The sequence below is a fragment of the Triticum aestivum genome, chromosome 7A, assembly GCF_018294505.1.
Source record: "Triticum aestivum cultivar Chinese Spring chromosome 7A, IWGSC CS RefSeq v2.1, whole genome shotgun sequence".
NCBI classification, from domain to species: Eukaryota; Viridiplantae; Streptophyta; class Magnoliopsida; order Poales; family Poaceae; genus Triticum; species Triticum aestivum.
The window spans coordinates 544,267,189-544,283,563 of record NC_057812.1 but is presented as its reverse complement, the minus strand read 5'-3'; the positions used below and the strand labels follow the sequence as shown (position 1 = coordinate 544,283,563).

The window sequence follows — 16,375 nt, the reverse complement described above, 5'->3', positions numbered from 1 at the left end:
ATCAGAGATCACCAGCTCGAGGATGTGATGACCATGTTCCTCTACTGTGCCCAGGTGGACACCTAGGCCAAGGAGGCGGTCGAGCTTACCGACCAGTGCGTTGGCATCGAGCGGGCCGCAGACAAGGCGAACGGTGTGACCCATGCGAACGACACGGCGGGCGTCCGGTGCAAGTACGGCGCGGCCGGCCTCTAGTGCAAGTATGGCGCAGAGGGCCTCTGTCCATTCCTAGCGAGGAATGGGGGTACTGACAGGACGTGTACCCAGCTGCGATGCCCTGTCGACAGTAGGCAAGCGCCGATGGATCCGCTCTTGCTGTGCGGCCGCCGCGCCTCTCGCTCTGCGGCGCTCCAACGGTCTCGCCGTGCGGCGAGCCGCAGCCTCTCGATCATGTTGTGAGGCGAGCTACAGCCTGTCACCGCTGACACGCCTATCTTGATCCGCGGCGCTGAAGCGCCATGTGCGAAGGGTCTGCTCAACCCTGGCGATGACGCGCATAACGGCGTCGTCCATCGCGTTGCCGGGGAGCGCCTCGACCTCGACGGGCCGTGGTGCCTACTCGTTGGCGGCGCTTTGGTGGGTTGGCATGCTTGAAAAAGGTGGATGTGCTACAGGCTGCGCTTGTTGCCTCCGTGCGTCACGCGCCGCCTAGGTTTATGCGCAATATCGCTGAGTGGCGGGAAACAGTGACGTGTTCATAAAATGCCATCAATTAATGGAAATTTAGCATAGAAGGAACATCGAGCTAGCACAAGAAGTAGATGATAATCAGATGATCGTTTATCCTAGTTAATTATGCATGTAATAGTTTATTTTGGTGTGTGGAATTGTCATGTGTGTGTTAGCCACCTATATAATTGAATGTTTGCCGCGTATTACACACATCTTGTTTATATGAAACGTTTCTGTTCTCTTGGCTCAACACAAACAGTTTATCAGAATGAACTGTATACCCTACATTGCATACACCTTGATCTGGTTGAACCGTTTCTGTTGTGTTGCCTAATCCAAAATAGTTCATCCAAGTGAACCGTATGTCGTATATCGCAGACACCTTGATCTGGCTGACCGTTTCTTTTGTGTTGTCTAATTACAAATAGTTTATTCAAGTGAACCGTATGCTGTATATCCCACACACCTTCATCTGGCTGCCCGTTTCATTTGTTCCTCCTCATCGCAAACAGTTAATTTAACTGAACCGTATGCCCTACATCACACATGCAACTAAAATCTGAATTGTGTTTGATGCATCGTCCATCGCAAACACTTTGCACTTTTTTAACGTTTTTTACACCACCGTGTGCGATTATTGCATCGCACACAGTTTCGTTGAAGGGTCTCTGATCATAGTGTCGCGTTAGCAGCATCCTGCAGTAGTGCAAGTAACTAATGAGGTATATATATATATATATATAAATATATATATATATATATATGCAAATGAAGTAACATAAGGCTGTCCGTAATGAGAGTATTATAGGTAGTATCATGCATGACAGCTAGACAATTTTAATGAGGTAACATATAATTAAATGAAAAAGAGAGGGTTGAGTATCATACTAAATGGCCTGCTACTATGTGTCATGCATAACATCTATGATATCAACATATGATACTATGCACTAGGATGTAGTATCATATGCATAATATTAGTATATGATACTCCTCAATACAACCGGCCTAATATATTACCATCACATAGCGGTTTTCGATGTAAAATGACTCTACAAAGTAATAAATGAAGATTTCTATGTTATCACACCTATGACACTACTCCCCATCATGACTTGTAACTAAAGTGCTAGTGTGCTACCAAGTATGCTAGTGTTCTATAGCTAGGCTACAACAACTTGGAGAAGAAGATGACCCCCAATCCACACAATGTGTGAGCTACTTAAAGGGAAAGAAATTAGTGACAGCAAAATAACGGGCAATTTACCAAAGTACGGGTGAATAATCTTTACTTAACTGTTACTCCCCCGATCCTTTTTACTCCGCATATAAGATTTGTTTATAGTCAAACTTCGTCAAGTTTAACCAACTTCATAGAAAAAATATTAACATTTCACAACATGAATTTATTTTTCGTATTGTGTAATTTTAATATTGTAGATGTTGATATTTTTTCATACAAATATGATCAAACTTTAAAAAATGTGACTTCAGACCAATTTTATGTCCATAGTAAAAAGGAGGGATTGCATTTGCCGAACGGTAATCACGGGAGCCGAGCGTCAAGGTGAACAGTTGATCTGGCAAGTGTCAATCGTAGTCGCTCTCGAACTGTTTTGTTCCTCCCTTGTTTCTTCAGTCCGCACCCTAGCATGGATTTCTCCACATAGTTGTAGTTTCGTCAGGTTCGTAGTATCTCCAGCCGCGTCCTAACAGATCCCTAGGCCATTTTTTAGCATCGACGCTAAAAAATGATCCAGTCATGTCTTTAGAAACCCAATTTTCATTGGTTAGACCCGAAATTGATATCGGCGGACCCATGCCGAACCCGGCATGCTGGAGGCGTCCAGAGGCGTCGGGGGAATCATTTTTGGCGCGAAAAAACGGCAGGCCCGCCAAGTCAGCGACTCCGCGCATCGTCGTCCTCATCGCCTCGGTTTCTCACGGGGAATCAATGCCAATGCTGCCGCCGGTCAGCCTTCCATTGATTCCTCACGGGCGGCGCAGTGCGGCGACGCGCCCTCTCCCGCCACGCGTACACACGTTTTGTCGCCCCTCGGCTGCTATAAAAGCCACTCCCTCCCTCATCGGTGGACGCACTCGCCCCGCAGCCCCTCTGTCTCTCGTCGCCGACGCTCTCTCTTCCCCTCTCTCCCCGTCTAGCCACCGCGTGCACGCCCCAGCCGATGGGAGAGCAGTTCCCCGGCGATGGAGCAGCGGCCAACGGCTTCGGCCGCCGCCACCTGCACGAGTGGGAAGCCAACCTCCTCCACGAGGCGAACTACCCGGCGCCGCCCGCCATGTGTGTGCCGGGGCGGTGGAGGCTCAACGCCGGGAGCGTCCCGGTCCCCCCGCAGCCCGGCGTCGCCTACCCGCCTACTTCCACGCCGAAATAGAGCGCGCTTGGGCCTCTCTGACGGAGGAGGAGCGGGGCCTTCCGGAGTACGCCGAAGACGACCACGCGCACTGGGTGGCGTACTTCCAACGCCGGCAGGAGGAGTGGCTCGCCTCCACCAACAACGTGGTGGTTAAGGGGCGCAACAACAGCGACGGCCGCCACCTGTGGTGGGGCGCCCCGGCCGCACGCTCCATGCCGTCCTTGAGTACCTCGAGGGTGGCAACGATTCGCCGCTCGAGTACCAGGCGCCCCCCCCCCCCCCCGTCAGAGTGGCGACCCGTGGCTGCCGAGGCGCATGCTGGGCGGGTCCTCCTCCTCTTCATGTTCCTCCCACTCCCCTGGGTCGCCGGCGCTCGTCGGCGTCAAGGCCGAGCCCATGGAAACGCCGCTCGGCCGGCGCACCCGCGGAGATACCCTCATCATCAACGAGGGCGATCGTGCCTCCTCGGCGCCTACATCCCGCCTTGTCAAGCCGAAGACGAAGCCGAGAATCGCCGCCGTGAAGAGCGAGCATGCGCGATGACATGCCCGCACTCGACGACGAGGCCGCCATGAAGTGAGCGCGGGAAGATTGGGCCCGGCTGGAGATGGAGCGCCAATGCCGTGCCCTAGAGGAGATCGCCGCTCGCCGCCGTGGTCGCGATGAGGGAGGCGTCATCATCCTCGAGGACAGTGACGACGACGTGCTGCCGCCGGCCAAACCAGTCCGCCAGTGCGACCCCGGGCAGAGATCCAGTAGGGACGACCGTGGTGTGAAGAAGGAGAAGGAGGAGGACGACGACGACTATGACACCTTCAGCAAGCTCTTCGGCCTGTAGGCGGCGGCGACAACAATTTTTTTCTTTTAGTATATTTTTATGTTTTCAATATGCAAAAAGTTTATGAAACGCCTAAATATCGCCGAATCTATGTCGTGTTTGCCGAATTTTGTTCAAGTATATTTTAAAAAAAATTACAAAAGCGTCGACTGAGGACGATCTGGGGGTGGCGGCTAGGAACCCGATCACCCCCACGCCAAAATTATCGCCGGTTCGCGGTCTGAACAGCTGGAGATGCTCTTAGAGCGTCAGAGTCCTGACAGGCTGCCGGCGGTACGGCCCTGTCCTGACAGGCTCACCGGTCAGGTTCCCCCACTTTCCACTTTCCAGTCCTACGTCTCCGCCGCGAGTAAATAGTATAAAACTACTACTTTACAGGCTAGGGTTCTAAAAAACTATAGGTTTCTAATTTTTCGCTGATAACTACCAAGTCAGGGGTTGACTGTTTCAAAAAACCCTAAACACAGAATGCTTTAAAATTAATCATGATTATGACAGTTGGGACCCGCACGTAAGAGAACCGTTTGTTTGACCGTTTGTTTGACTGATACCTTACATGTAGGGCCCATATGTCAGTATTTTTGTAAGTTCTTTAAAAAAGCAATGAGGTCCCTGTAACTTTTTTAAAAAAGCAATCGGGTCCCTGGCTGTTTTCTAAAAAAGCAATCGGGTCCCTGACTGCTCTCTGAGGAACGGCGCAGGCAGCTCGCCGGCGGCCTGGTCGCGGCCAAGCGAAAGAAGGCGGCGCGGCCGCCGCGTTCCTTGTCGCGAAGGCGGGGTTCTCTAGTCGTTCCTCGTCGCGAAGGCCGCCGCTAGGAACGAGTATTCCTCGTTTCGCGACGGGCTAGGTGGAGGAGCTCCTTGCCGACAACTGCCGCTGCTCCTGGGCCATTGCGCGCGGCTGGAGGCGGCCAGAGCCTTTGTCCATGGTGTGGCTGGCGAGGGCCCTTGCTCCTCGCGCGTTCCTGGCCATGGCGTACGGCTCGCGACGGCCCGAGCACCTGACCATGGCGCAGCTGGAGGCGGCCCTTGCTCCTCGGCGCGCTCCCGGCCATGGCGCGCGACTCGCGACGGCCTGAGCCCCTGGCCAAGGTGCGGCCCGTGCCCCTGCGATGCGGCTGCTCCTCCGCGCGGCGTTCTTCCTTGCCGTCGGTAGGTGGTGGTTGTAGGGGAGAGGAAGAAGAAAGAGACAGAAGGAGAGAAGAGAAGATAAGAGGAACAAGAGGCAACTTACATGTGGGACCCATATGTAAGTTAACGGTCAAACCAAACGGTCAAACAAACGGGTTGTTTAGGAGTGGGTCCGATCTGTCATAAAACGGTTTAAAGTGTTTAGGGTTTTTTGAAATAGTCAATCCCTAATTTGGTAGTTATCAGCGAAAAATTAAAAACTGGTAGTTTTTTGAAATCTAACATGTAAAGTACTAGTTTTATCCTATTTACTCCTCCGCCGCAGATGGTGATCCAGCGCCTCCGCGCCATGCCCTCGTCCGGCAGGCTTAAGGTCCTGGTGGCGCCGCCGCGCGTCGACATGGCGTTCTGCGGTGCCTCGGTCACCAAGGGACGGGCCGAACGTCGCCGCCTCCGTTGCTAGTACCTCGCCCGCACCAACATCCCATCGCCGGCAGAGGTGACCCCCACTCCTTCCCCTCCCTCCCTCCCCGCCTGCAATCTTAGTACCAACTAATTAATCGCCCGGTTCGATTATCTCATGATCAATTGAACTTTGAAGCCAATTGGAGTTTAGGTTTCATATAAACATTTTCCTGATTGGATTCCAGACAAGTGGCGTGATGCAGGGTTAAATGAATCTGCTGAACAATAATATACTGTAGCTTATACCTTTGCCTGCAGCCGGCTCACTACTGAATTTTGGTCCTGGTTTGCATTTCGTAGGGGTTTTGACTGTTGAGAGGTAGCTGTTATTGTTTATCTGACATGTTCTAATTTTTGTGAGGTTGCCAATGCTTCATTATCTCTTCCTGCTGATTGCAGAAGACTGGTCGTGTTCGATTGCCGTTATTAGCTATGATGTAGATGCAGTTTATGAGCTCCTTCGTTTGCTTACTAGAGTTTGTTGTGTGGGAAATGAAACCTTAATAGAGCTTATTCAGAGACAGTAATGCGGGTAGGGTGAAGGTCTGCCAACAGAACAGACTGCTAGCTAGATTGTTCATCTTGTAAGGTAGCTTCAGCCTTCAGACCACTTTGCCTCCTTAAGCACTTGCTTTTACATGGTCTTCTCTTCAGCCACAGCAACAGCTTGGGCTACAATCAGCGGGTGGCACGTCACAAGCAGCGGCGGTCAGTATCAAGGGGCGGGGCAAACTAGGCTTCCGCGGCAACCAGGTACACGCTTGTGACATGCCTATCTGCTTGATATGGGGCGTTCTTCTCCGCAGATTGGGCGTAGGTTGGTTCTCAACCCCGTTAACTCTGGTTTGTTGAGGTGAATTTTGTGTTCAAGCCATGTTCAAAATCGAGGGTTAATCCTCTATCTGGTTCCAAGTCAGCTTCCCAAATATTTACTCTGACTGCGCAAATCAGTCTAGCTCACTTGTACAACTAAGGGAAAATCCAAACGTGAAACAAAATGCTATGGCAAGAGAGAAGGGTACAGTCTGCAAGTTTCACTAACTTGAACTAACAAATGGAAAAGCCATATATAAGATATTATACCATCGTTCTTTTTGACATGAATTTCTGTCACTAGCTACCATCCTGCCAATCGTTGCTTCATCTGACATCCATGCGTGAGGCCAGATGCTTGATTCTAAGGATCTCGGCAGAAACTTGTCCCATGCCTGGCCGGTCTAACCATTAGAACAACACAGTTCTTCATCACTTCCGGTGCGTTGCTGTCATCTTGTAGCATTGTTGGATCAACAACCTCACAAATATTATCTGGAAATGCTCTACAAACAAATTCATGAAGGCTTGCACCTTCACTGAATTTTCCGTCGTTGGACTTCGCCCTGTTATCATTTGTAACAGAAGCACTCCAAAACTGTAGATATCACCCTTGGTTGATATCTCTTCACTGATGCCATACTCTGCATTTACATTTACAAACACAGTTAAAGAATCTGCAGCATTTGCAAGTTGCAACTCCGTAAAGAACAAACACACCCAACAATCTAACATTGCTGAGGATATGCTTAATCTGACCTGGTGGGATGTATCCGATCGACCCTTTATGAAATGATAAAAGTTTTTACTTCTTGCACTATCTTTTCGATATCCAATGTATCTAATAATCTCACCTGGGTCTTTACTTTTACATGGACAGTGGCCTATATTTTTTCCGATGGATAGCACTTCTTCTTTAATGTAGTCGTTATTCTTACAAATACTATATTTTGCTTTGCCTTTGCTTCCTCTAGTTTATATAGAACTAGATCAATTTTATTATTCAATCCAGAGTACTTTTCTACGAGTCTTTTGTATTTTCTAAATAAACTTTCAAATTTTTGGTCCAAGTTGTCTTTTCTTTTCCCCCAGGATATAAAAAAGCTATATATCAAATCAACAATTGTATTTAGTTGGCTATGAGTAGTATGCCAAATTCTTCAGAGGGATTTATTCTGCACCTTATATCAATATTTTCTTTAGCATTTATTACTTTACCTGTGCTAACTTCTAAATTTAGATACTTCAACCTTTCAATGATTAAACACTAGCTCAGATACCAACAATGCACAATATTCAAGATTAGAATATGTTAATATTCAGTTTATTATTGTTAATATTCGAGATTAATTATTGTAAAATCATTAATAAAAAATATTTAAAGATGTTAATATATGATTTGTACTGTTCAAATTTCCTAAAATCAGATACTATATTCATGTGAGTCTACTGTTCAAATTTCAGGAAATTTGAAGTTACATTTGAAAAAAAATAACTAGCCCAGCCGTGAGTTATTGCAATTCTGAGATTAGAGAAGAAATTTTTAAAAACTGAAATAGAGCAAAAGAGAAGATTACACTGTCAACAAGGGTCACTATCTGTCTAACTGAATTCAAAAGAAGGAAAAGCAATAAGATAGTGCATCATCATTATTCTTTACACAAAATTTTCTCGCTAGCAACCATCCTGCCTATGCTTTGCTTCATCTGACATACATGCGCGAGGCCACATGCTTGATTCTAAGGATCTCGGTAGAAACTTGGCCCATGTCCGGCCGCTCTTTGGGAGATGTCATGGAGCAAGAGAGGCCTATTCTAACAAGTGGAATGACACAGTTCTTTATTACTTCTTGTGCATTGCTGTCATCTTCTAGCATTGTTTGATCAATAACGTCACAAATATTATCTGGAAATGCTCTACAAACAAATTCATGAAGACTTGCACCATCACTGAAATTTTTGTCAGTTGGACTTTGCCCTGTTATCATCTGTAACAGAAGCACTCCAAAACTGTAGACATCACCCTTGGTTGATATCTCTGCGCTCATGCCATATTCTGCATTTCGTTTACAAACACAATTAGAGAAATCTGCAGTATATGTACAACTCTAAAGAAAAAACGAACCCAATAGTTCAACATTACTGAGGATATGCTTAGTCTCACCTGGAGGGATGTATCCGATGGATCCTTTTAGGCAGGCCAGACTTGTTGAATCACCTTCTTGTACATTTGATGTTGTGAATACAAACCTTGCCAGGCCAAAGTCGGTGACATAGGCAACCATGTCAAGATCCAAAAGAATATTGCTTGGCTTTAGGTCACAGTGTATTAGTGGAGATGCACACTGGTTATGAAGATAATCCAAAGCAAAGGCTACATCCAAGCCAATATTGATCCTTCGGCTTAAAGTCAGGATATGTCTCTCACCATGTTCAAGGTCTCCCGGATGCAGCCACATTTCTAGGTTCCCTTTCGGCATGTATTGGAACACTAGGGCCTTGAAATCTGCCCCATTAGAATCCACAGAAGAACATGATGTGATGATCTTTACAAGATTCCGGTGACGGACATTTCGCAGGGCTTCACACTCTGCAATAAAGCTCCTATTTGCTCCATAATTGTTTAGGCTGAAAATCTTGATGGCAACTTGATCTTCCTGAAGCCTTAAACTGCCCTTGTAAACCACTCCAAATGATCCTGATCCAATTAGGTTTGCTGGAGAAAACCTATCTGTTGCCCTTACAATGTCTTCATATGATATCTTCTTCATGTGCTCACTGAATTCTTTCAAATCTGGATTTTCCTGCATCCTCTTCCTCCAGTAAATTGTTGCAATACATGACAAAATTAATAGGACAGCAGAAACGGCTGGCATTACTATCCGTAGGACTAGAGCCGATGAATTTTGTTTCCCTTTTCTGTCAACTTGTGTTGAACAAAGAGGTATACCTCCTGTTGGAATGCTGGTACACAAATCATGATTTCCTTCAACTGACACTGCACCAGTATTGTTAAAAATACCGCCTCCTGGAACTGCTCCATCAAAATTGTTGAAGGATAAGTTGAGATTTTGCAGGGAACTTAAGGATGTGAGGAACTGTGGAATCTTTCCGAACAAATTGTTATGAGAAATATCCAAGTACTCCAGAACCACACACTGGCCAAGAGTGGATGGGATGTTGCCAGACAACCTGTTATCTGATATGCTAATTTTGTTCACATTAATGAGATTGCCAACTTCCACTGGCACTCCCCCAGATAGGTAATTATGTGACAAGTCCAATTCTTCAGAAAGCGAAGAAATTTTGAAGATTTCACTTGGTATATTCCCATCTAGTGAGTTGTGAGCAAGGTTGAGTATTTGGAGTTGATTACAATGTCCTATATCTGCAGGTATCCTTCCGCTAATGTTGTTCCCATCCAATTTCAAAGAATTTAGCTGAACCAGATTACCAATAGTATCTGGGATTTGCCCTGACAGTCTGTTTTGTGCAAAGGATAGATGGACCAAGCTGTGCAAATTACCAATTGTTGCTGGTATATTTCCAGTGATAAGATTGTAATCCATGTACAACCTGCGGAGGCTCTTAAGATTGCCAATCTCTGGTGGTATAGGCCCAGAAATTTGGTTTTCCCTTAGCCACAGCCACTCCAGACTATCAGAAAGATTGCCTATTGAACTTGGCATTTCGCCTTGAAGATTGTTCCCAACCAACATCAGCATAGTCAACCTGGTACAATTTGCGAGTGAAGAGACAAATTCCCAGTCTCCTGCTTCTAGTTTGTTGTATGACAAATCAAGTTCCTCCAAATTTGGCAATGACCCAAAGAAGGGTATAAACCCAGTTAGGCTGTTAGTATACAGGTAAAGCTGACGAAGGTTGTAAGCTTTGGGAAGAGAAGCTGGGATAGGGCCATCAAACTTGTTTGATGAGAGGATTAAATCCTGAATATTCGGGAGTGTGTAGCCAATATTGGAGGGTAACCTTCCAACAAGCGAGTTGTTTGCTAAGCCAAGAAATGTCAGAGATGACATATTGAATAGAGATGGTGGGACTGTCCCAGACAAGTTGTTGGCTGTCAAGGCCAGTACCTGCAGTGTTGGAATATGACCTAAGCTGTCTGGTATACTCCCTACTAAATTATTCTCTGTAAGAAGAAGATCGATGAGGGAGGAAAGGTTCCCTAGCGAGGAAGGTATTTTTCCTGAAATATGATTATAGCTTAAATCGAGGTATTGAATAGGTGGGGAGGTGGCAGTAACAACAGGTATAGAACCAACAAGGTTGTTCTTTTGGAGGGAAATGTCAAGAAGAGATGGACTATTTGCTAGGGACTCCGGGATGACCCCTGTCAGAGCATTCACCCCAAGATCGACATATGTAAGAGAATGGCTGCTGCCCAAAGACGGTGGTATGTTACCTTCCAAAGTGTTCATGCTGAGGTTGAGATCACGGAGCCGGCTTAGGAGGCCAAGCTCCGATGGTATGCCACCATTGAAGCTATTGTTTGACAGCTGAAGCCTTGCAAGAGAGGTCAGGTTGGCAACGCAAGGCGATATGGGGCCTGAGATGCCTTCTGACTTAAGGTCCAGCTCAATCACACGACAAGGGGACACCGTGCTGCAAGTGATCCCATGCCAGTCGCAAACGTCCAAGGACGTGTTCCTCCATGAAGCTAAAACTCCTGCTGGACCCGAGATCCTGGACTTGAAGCAGAGGAGAGCTTGCCTATCATTTTCAGTTTCATTGCAGGTGGATAGTGGCAGGCTGCAAAGGAAGCAGAAGAGGTATAGAAACCAAACAAAGCCTGGAAGCAAGACACCCGAAGATGCCATTTTTGTTGTTCACAGGCTACAGCTATGGAGTATGGTGATGAAAGCTTTCATTTGCAGACGGATGTTTAAGTACTCAGCTGTTGAGTGTGTCAGTAGCCAACCGCTCAAAATAGCACACATATTCGCGGCTCAGTGGTCAATATGATGGAAACGGGCATGATGCATCAGGGGTATGCTTTTGGATCAGATATGGTGTTCATTCAAACTATTTGCTGACTAAATTAGCTGTGACTTGGTAGTTGCTCAAATCCACACTTGTGGAATATTTGTATTGTGAACACGCATTTGGACGCTAAGAGATTACCCTTCACATCTCAGACTGGGACAGGGTGATGCCTCGAACCTCTGCTTACATACATTGCATTGACCCAGCCATCCTCCAACATCAGCAGGAGTGTGTGGTTGCCTGAGGTACAGTGTGGATGCACGCTTCATCCTGAAGAATAATGAACATGAATTTTGATATTACAAAAATGTGAAATATATAATACAGGAAGTGAATGCTAGGAATTTATGACATTCAAAATTTCACAAAAAAAGAGTGTTTGTGTCATGTGCAATCATAAGAAGAGTTAAATATACTCATCTTCTATTCTTTTTACAGAAGATAAACAGTCATGTTTCTGGTTGAATGTTTGGAGGTTCCAATCTTGTGGATGATGCTTCGGTGTCTTAAGGCACCTACCTTTGTGTTCTAATTTTGTTCTAATTTTGTTCCAACAGGTGGCTGGCCCACATGTCAGTGACCCAAAAGCAGGTGCCTTTAAGGCACTGAAGCTGCGTCCCAATCTTGTAACATCCCCAACGTTCACATCGTTTTCAAATTTTCATCCAATTATAGGGTACAAACAACTCTATAATCAGGTTAAGGTTTAGAGTGTGGTTTGTATTTCAGAATGAAAAGAAGGTGTGGAGAATGTTTAAAGTAGGAACCAAAAAGGAAAATCATCAACCAATATGATAATCCATGTAGCATACGAAAAACACCAAAAGATAAAGGGATAAGTATATTTTCCGTCCCTCAACTCTTTCGAAAATATAGAAATCGTCCCTTAACTCCAAAACCGGTAAAGGTTAGTCCCTCAACTTCTCAAACCGGATAAGTTTAGTCTCTCATACCGCTTCGGATGGCTTCGTTGATGGTGTGGCATGGTTTTGACCCTGGTATTCGGAGTTGACTGTCACCTCTTCTTCGTTCTATTTCCCACGCAGTAGACATTTTATCGAATAGTTGATGTGCACACTCTGGCTCGTGGGCTCCTGCCACCTGTGGCCAACTTAGATCGGGAGATTGGAGAGCCATGGAGAGGCGGGAGGAGATCGCGGTGGCCGGTGGCTGCATGGCCCTGGTCGTAGCTTGAGCCTTGAGCAGGAGGGGGCCCGACACCGGCTCTTTTCCTCCTCCACGCCAATGCACGGCCCTCATCGTAGCTTGATCCAGCGGCAGCCTCTCGTACGTGGTGTTGCCGGACGTGGCTGCAATCACCATGACGGGGCTAGAGCCCGGACGCGGGTAGCTCTCCCATCACGGTACCCGCCCACAGGCGAGGTACGCTGCGAGCCCCGTTGTTCTAAGTGGGGCCGGCGCCGGACAGGGACAGTATCTCAAACCGGCCCGTAGGATGAAGGCGGCCGCCCCGGTCCGCGCGGGCTCCAATCGTGAATGCATCTGTTACTTGTGTACTTCTAGCCGGGAACGCGTCCTTTCGGGCGAGGTGCACGGCTAGCTCGAGTTCTTTCCGAGCTAGCTACCGCAGTACACGCTACACGGAGAGAGATGCATACGTACACAAGCAACGTATGCTAGCTAATCGATTTACCCTGAAGGAATCAATCAACCTGGTAGTAGCTAGCTTCGACTGATAAGAGGAAGTAGGAAAAAAAAATGAGGATGCAAAATAAATTGGACCGTGGTGTTCAGCTCAATGCCAACGAGACGTGGTGCCAGCCAAGGACCTTATCGGCCTCGCCGCCTCATCAAAGCTTGATGCGGCGAGTACGGTGACCAAGCTAGAGGTGGCGTGAACGCTGGCCAAGCTCCAGGCCGCTTCCCTCGCAGAAGCTGCCACGGCCACCAGGGTCAAAACCATGCCACGTGCAACGAAACCATAAATGGTATGAGGGACTAAAGTTATCCGGTTTGAAAAATTGAGGGACTAAGATTTACTGGTTTTAAAGTTAAGGGACCATTTCTATACTATCGAGAGAGTTGAGGGACGAAAAATATACTTATCCCAAAGATAAATGAAGTTCTTTTATCATTTATGCACATGGCATAAATAACCATATTTTTTGATGATTTTTCACAGGTCATCATATCTTAACATTCTCTACTACCATGATCTTTTTCTCGTTTTTTTTCAAAGGTTCAGTACACAAAAGTACTTATCAGGACTGGCTAGGTTTTTGTCTAATGTTTATAGTAAGTTAAGTGGTTAATTCTAGGTTGCTTCTTAGTTTAGGTTTAAGTCGGACAACACAAATAGTTTGAGGGCTCAACAGTTTTTTTCCCTCGAAATGTAAAAGTGAAAGTGTTCTCGATCTCTAGCTATGGATTTGCTTAATGGATAATTACTTTGAATCAAATTCTCGTGAGGCCAAGAACACAAGAACAGCTACCAATGTTGCTAAAATTTGCACAAAACGTTGTGTTGAAAGGACAAGAATCAGATTAAAAAATTGTTGCAGCCCTCTCTGGATCGTAGGAATTTCATAGGATATTTGGAGGATCTTAGTGTGGCAAACTTGTGCCGGAAATGTTCTTTAGGTTGACTTCCTACGCCGTAATGTCGTAGAAATTTCAACATCTCCTGGAATCACACTTTCCTTGTGTTCTAATTTTGTTCTATTGAAACCCTGCATGTTTTTTCACACACAAAACGAAAACACTAGTTCTGCATGTTTTTTCCGCAAAAAAGACTATTTCTGTAAGTTTTATGTGTTTTCCAATAATTGTGCCGTACGCGTATACCTGTCAAATTCCTACATTTTCTTATATTTCTCCTGGTTACGATCCAGAGAGGCCCCGCCTGTCCATCTCATTAGTCTGAACCTCCTTTTGGCGCCGCACTTTCTTCAGCCTAAGATAGCGAGGCGACTCTATGGCTGTATGCACTGCATTGACCCAAGCCAGCGTCACCGCACTTCTTCTATGTCTTTGGTGCACCTTCCAGGGTGCATCCTGTCAATACGGCCTTTTCAAGCCAACTCCTTTCCCTCAGGAAAAAATATTTTCTGTACAGATGTTAATGAATAATAGTGAGGGCTACAGTTTGCCAAAAGAAAAAAGGTCCATCCTGTCAAAAAGGGCCACCGGCACTTGCCTGATGAACAGTGGCGCTCCATAATCTGGACGCGCTACCAAGACCAGACCAGCGGCAGAGAACTTTCCTGAAGAACGTTAATGGTACGGTAATATTGGCGCGGTATGAACGAGCGTCTCATCAGGTCATCATCATAGGATCCATCCATCAAGTCTCTCTCTCTACCTCAAAGAAAAAAAATCCATCCATCAAGCTCAGATTCAAATAAATATGATGCTTAAGGGCATCTTGACCCTCAAATGGTCCGCATACGTTCGGATCGTGAAATCCATCTAACGTGGGCATGTATCGGTCCGCCGAGCGGTCCGGACATGCTTTTTTCTGCAATCCAAAGACAAATGTCGGGGGGCTTTATGGGCGTCTGGACAACACCCACTTCCGTGTCTGATTGCCCTGGCCCACTAAAAACCCACCGCTCTCGCTCGTGCGCATTCCCTCCCAACGCCAACTGCCCGCATTCATGCCGTTTGCCGTTGTAGAGCGGCCGCTCCACATTGATGTCGGCTCAGAGCGGACATGATCTCTCGTTGGTTCCGCCATTGAAGCGGTGCCGAGGGTGCCGCCCGCGACGCGTCCTCAGTATCCGTGCATGCGTTACTGGATGGGACGGTCGGATATCTACCACGCCCGTTCAACGCCGTGTCTGTCCGTATGCCGTTATTAAGCAGGCTCGCCGGCCGAGAAACCCACTCTGGCGCCACGCATTAATGCACCTGGATGCCTGGCCTCAGTGAGATCCGGCTAACTCCACAACTCAAGTCGCTCGCTCCACATCCTCCTCCCTTGTCCACACCACATTTGCCATGACTGCAGGCGGCAATGCAATGTGGGAGAGCCTATCAACGGATATGAAGCACGAGGTGGCCGCCCTTGCGACCGGCTGGCAAATCCATCGTGCCAGGCGGATCAAGGCCGGCATGCCAGCCAAATCGCCCGAGATATCCAACGACGAGGACAACCCCACGATGGAGACGGGCTCCGGCGATGCCACACCGGAGCCCGAGCACTTGCCTATGCATGCCGGACTCACCATGGAGCAGGCGTAGACGCACTTCAACGCCGCCATGGCGGAGGAGAAGCCTGTGACGGCGCCTATGTCGGTGTTCCAACAGGCACATGAGGAACAGGCACAGGAGGAACACCGGTACAACCTGTTCCTCCTCGAGTAGCACTGTCTGGTGGAGGGCCAAATCGATGGCGAGCGTGTGAGCGAGGAGGCCGTGGCGGACATGGCCGCGGTGAACCCCAACTTCATCATGGAGCAGCATGCGCTCTACAACGCCATCCGCGCTCAAGCCCTCGCTTGTCAGGAAGCAGCCGCCGCGGAGGCGCAGCTGCAGGTTATCATGGATGAGAACAACGCTAGTTGCGCCTCCTATGCCTCGCCGATGAACTATTGGGCGGGCTAGTTCGACGACGATGGTGCCAGCGCCACCATCTCCATCGTGGACCTCACGTCCACCAGCGACGGACAAAGCGCGGACCCTTTCGAGGATGAGTAGGGCATGAGAGACGACAGATGGAGGACGACAAGGGCTTGGACGTTGGACGCCCCCGTAGGGTTGGTTTAGGGTCGAATTGGTCTTTTTTTTAAATGTTGGGAATGTGATGAAAACCCGACGTGTATATATGAATGTCATACATTTTGTATGAAATCTGTCGTGTTTGTATGAATTTTGTCTGGTTAGTTCAATTAGTTGCTGAAATGTATGCGGACGGTGTTGGATGGCGGCCTCCAATATCAGTGTCCGCGGACTGGTCCTGTCCGCGGACGGATACCGGAGGGAATTTGCAGGTCGCCGTTAGAGATGCCCTAATCAAGCTTATTTTTCAAGCAGGAAAATAGCGCACATTTTTACTTGCTGTAATGTTAATAGTTATTTAGTTCATTCGGTTGCTGCCGGCTTACTTTTTTAGA

General features: G+C 47.4%; 1 protein-coding gene across 1 annotated transcript; it reads right to left on the bottom strand.

Moving 5' to 3' along the window:
* Positions 1-7,975: 7,975 nt before the first annotated feature.
* On the bottom strand, positions 7,976-11,177 carry LOC123148088 (probable LRR receptor-like serine/threonine-protein kinase At3g47570). The gene is made up of 2 exons (XM_044567443.1): positions 8,461-11,177; positions 7,976-8,352 (listed from the first exon to the last, which is right to left on the bottom strand). Exons 1-2 carry the CDS (start codon positions 11,132-11,134, stop codon positions 8,000-8,002), a joined length of 3,027 nt encoding a protein of 1,008 aa, XP_044423378.1. The 5' UTR covers positions 11,135-11,177; the 3' UTR covers positions 7,976-7,999.
* Positions 11,178-16,375: the final 5,198 nt, after the last annotated feature.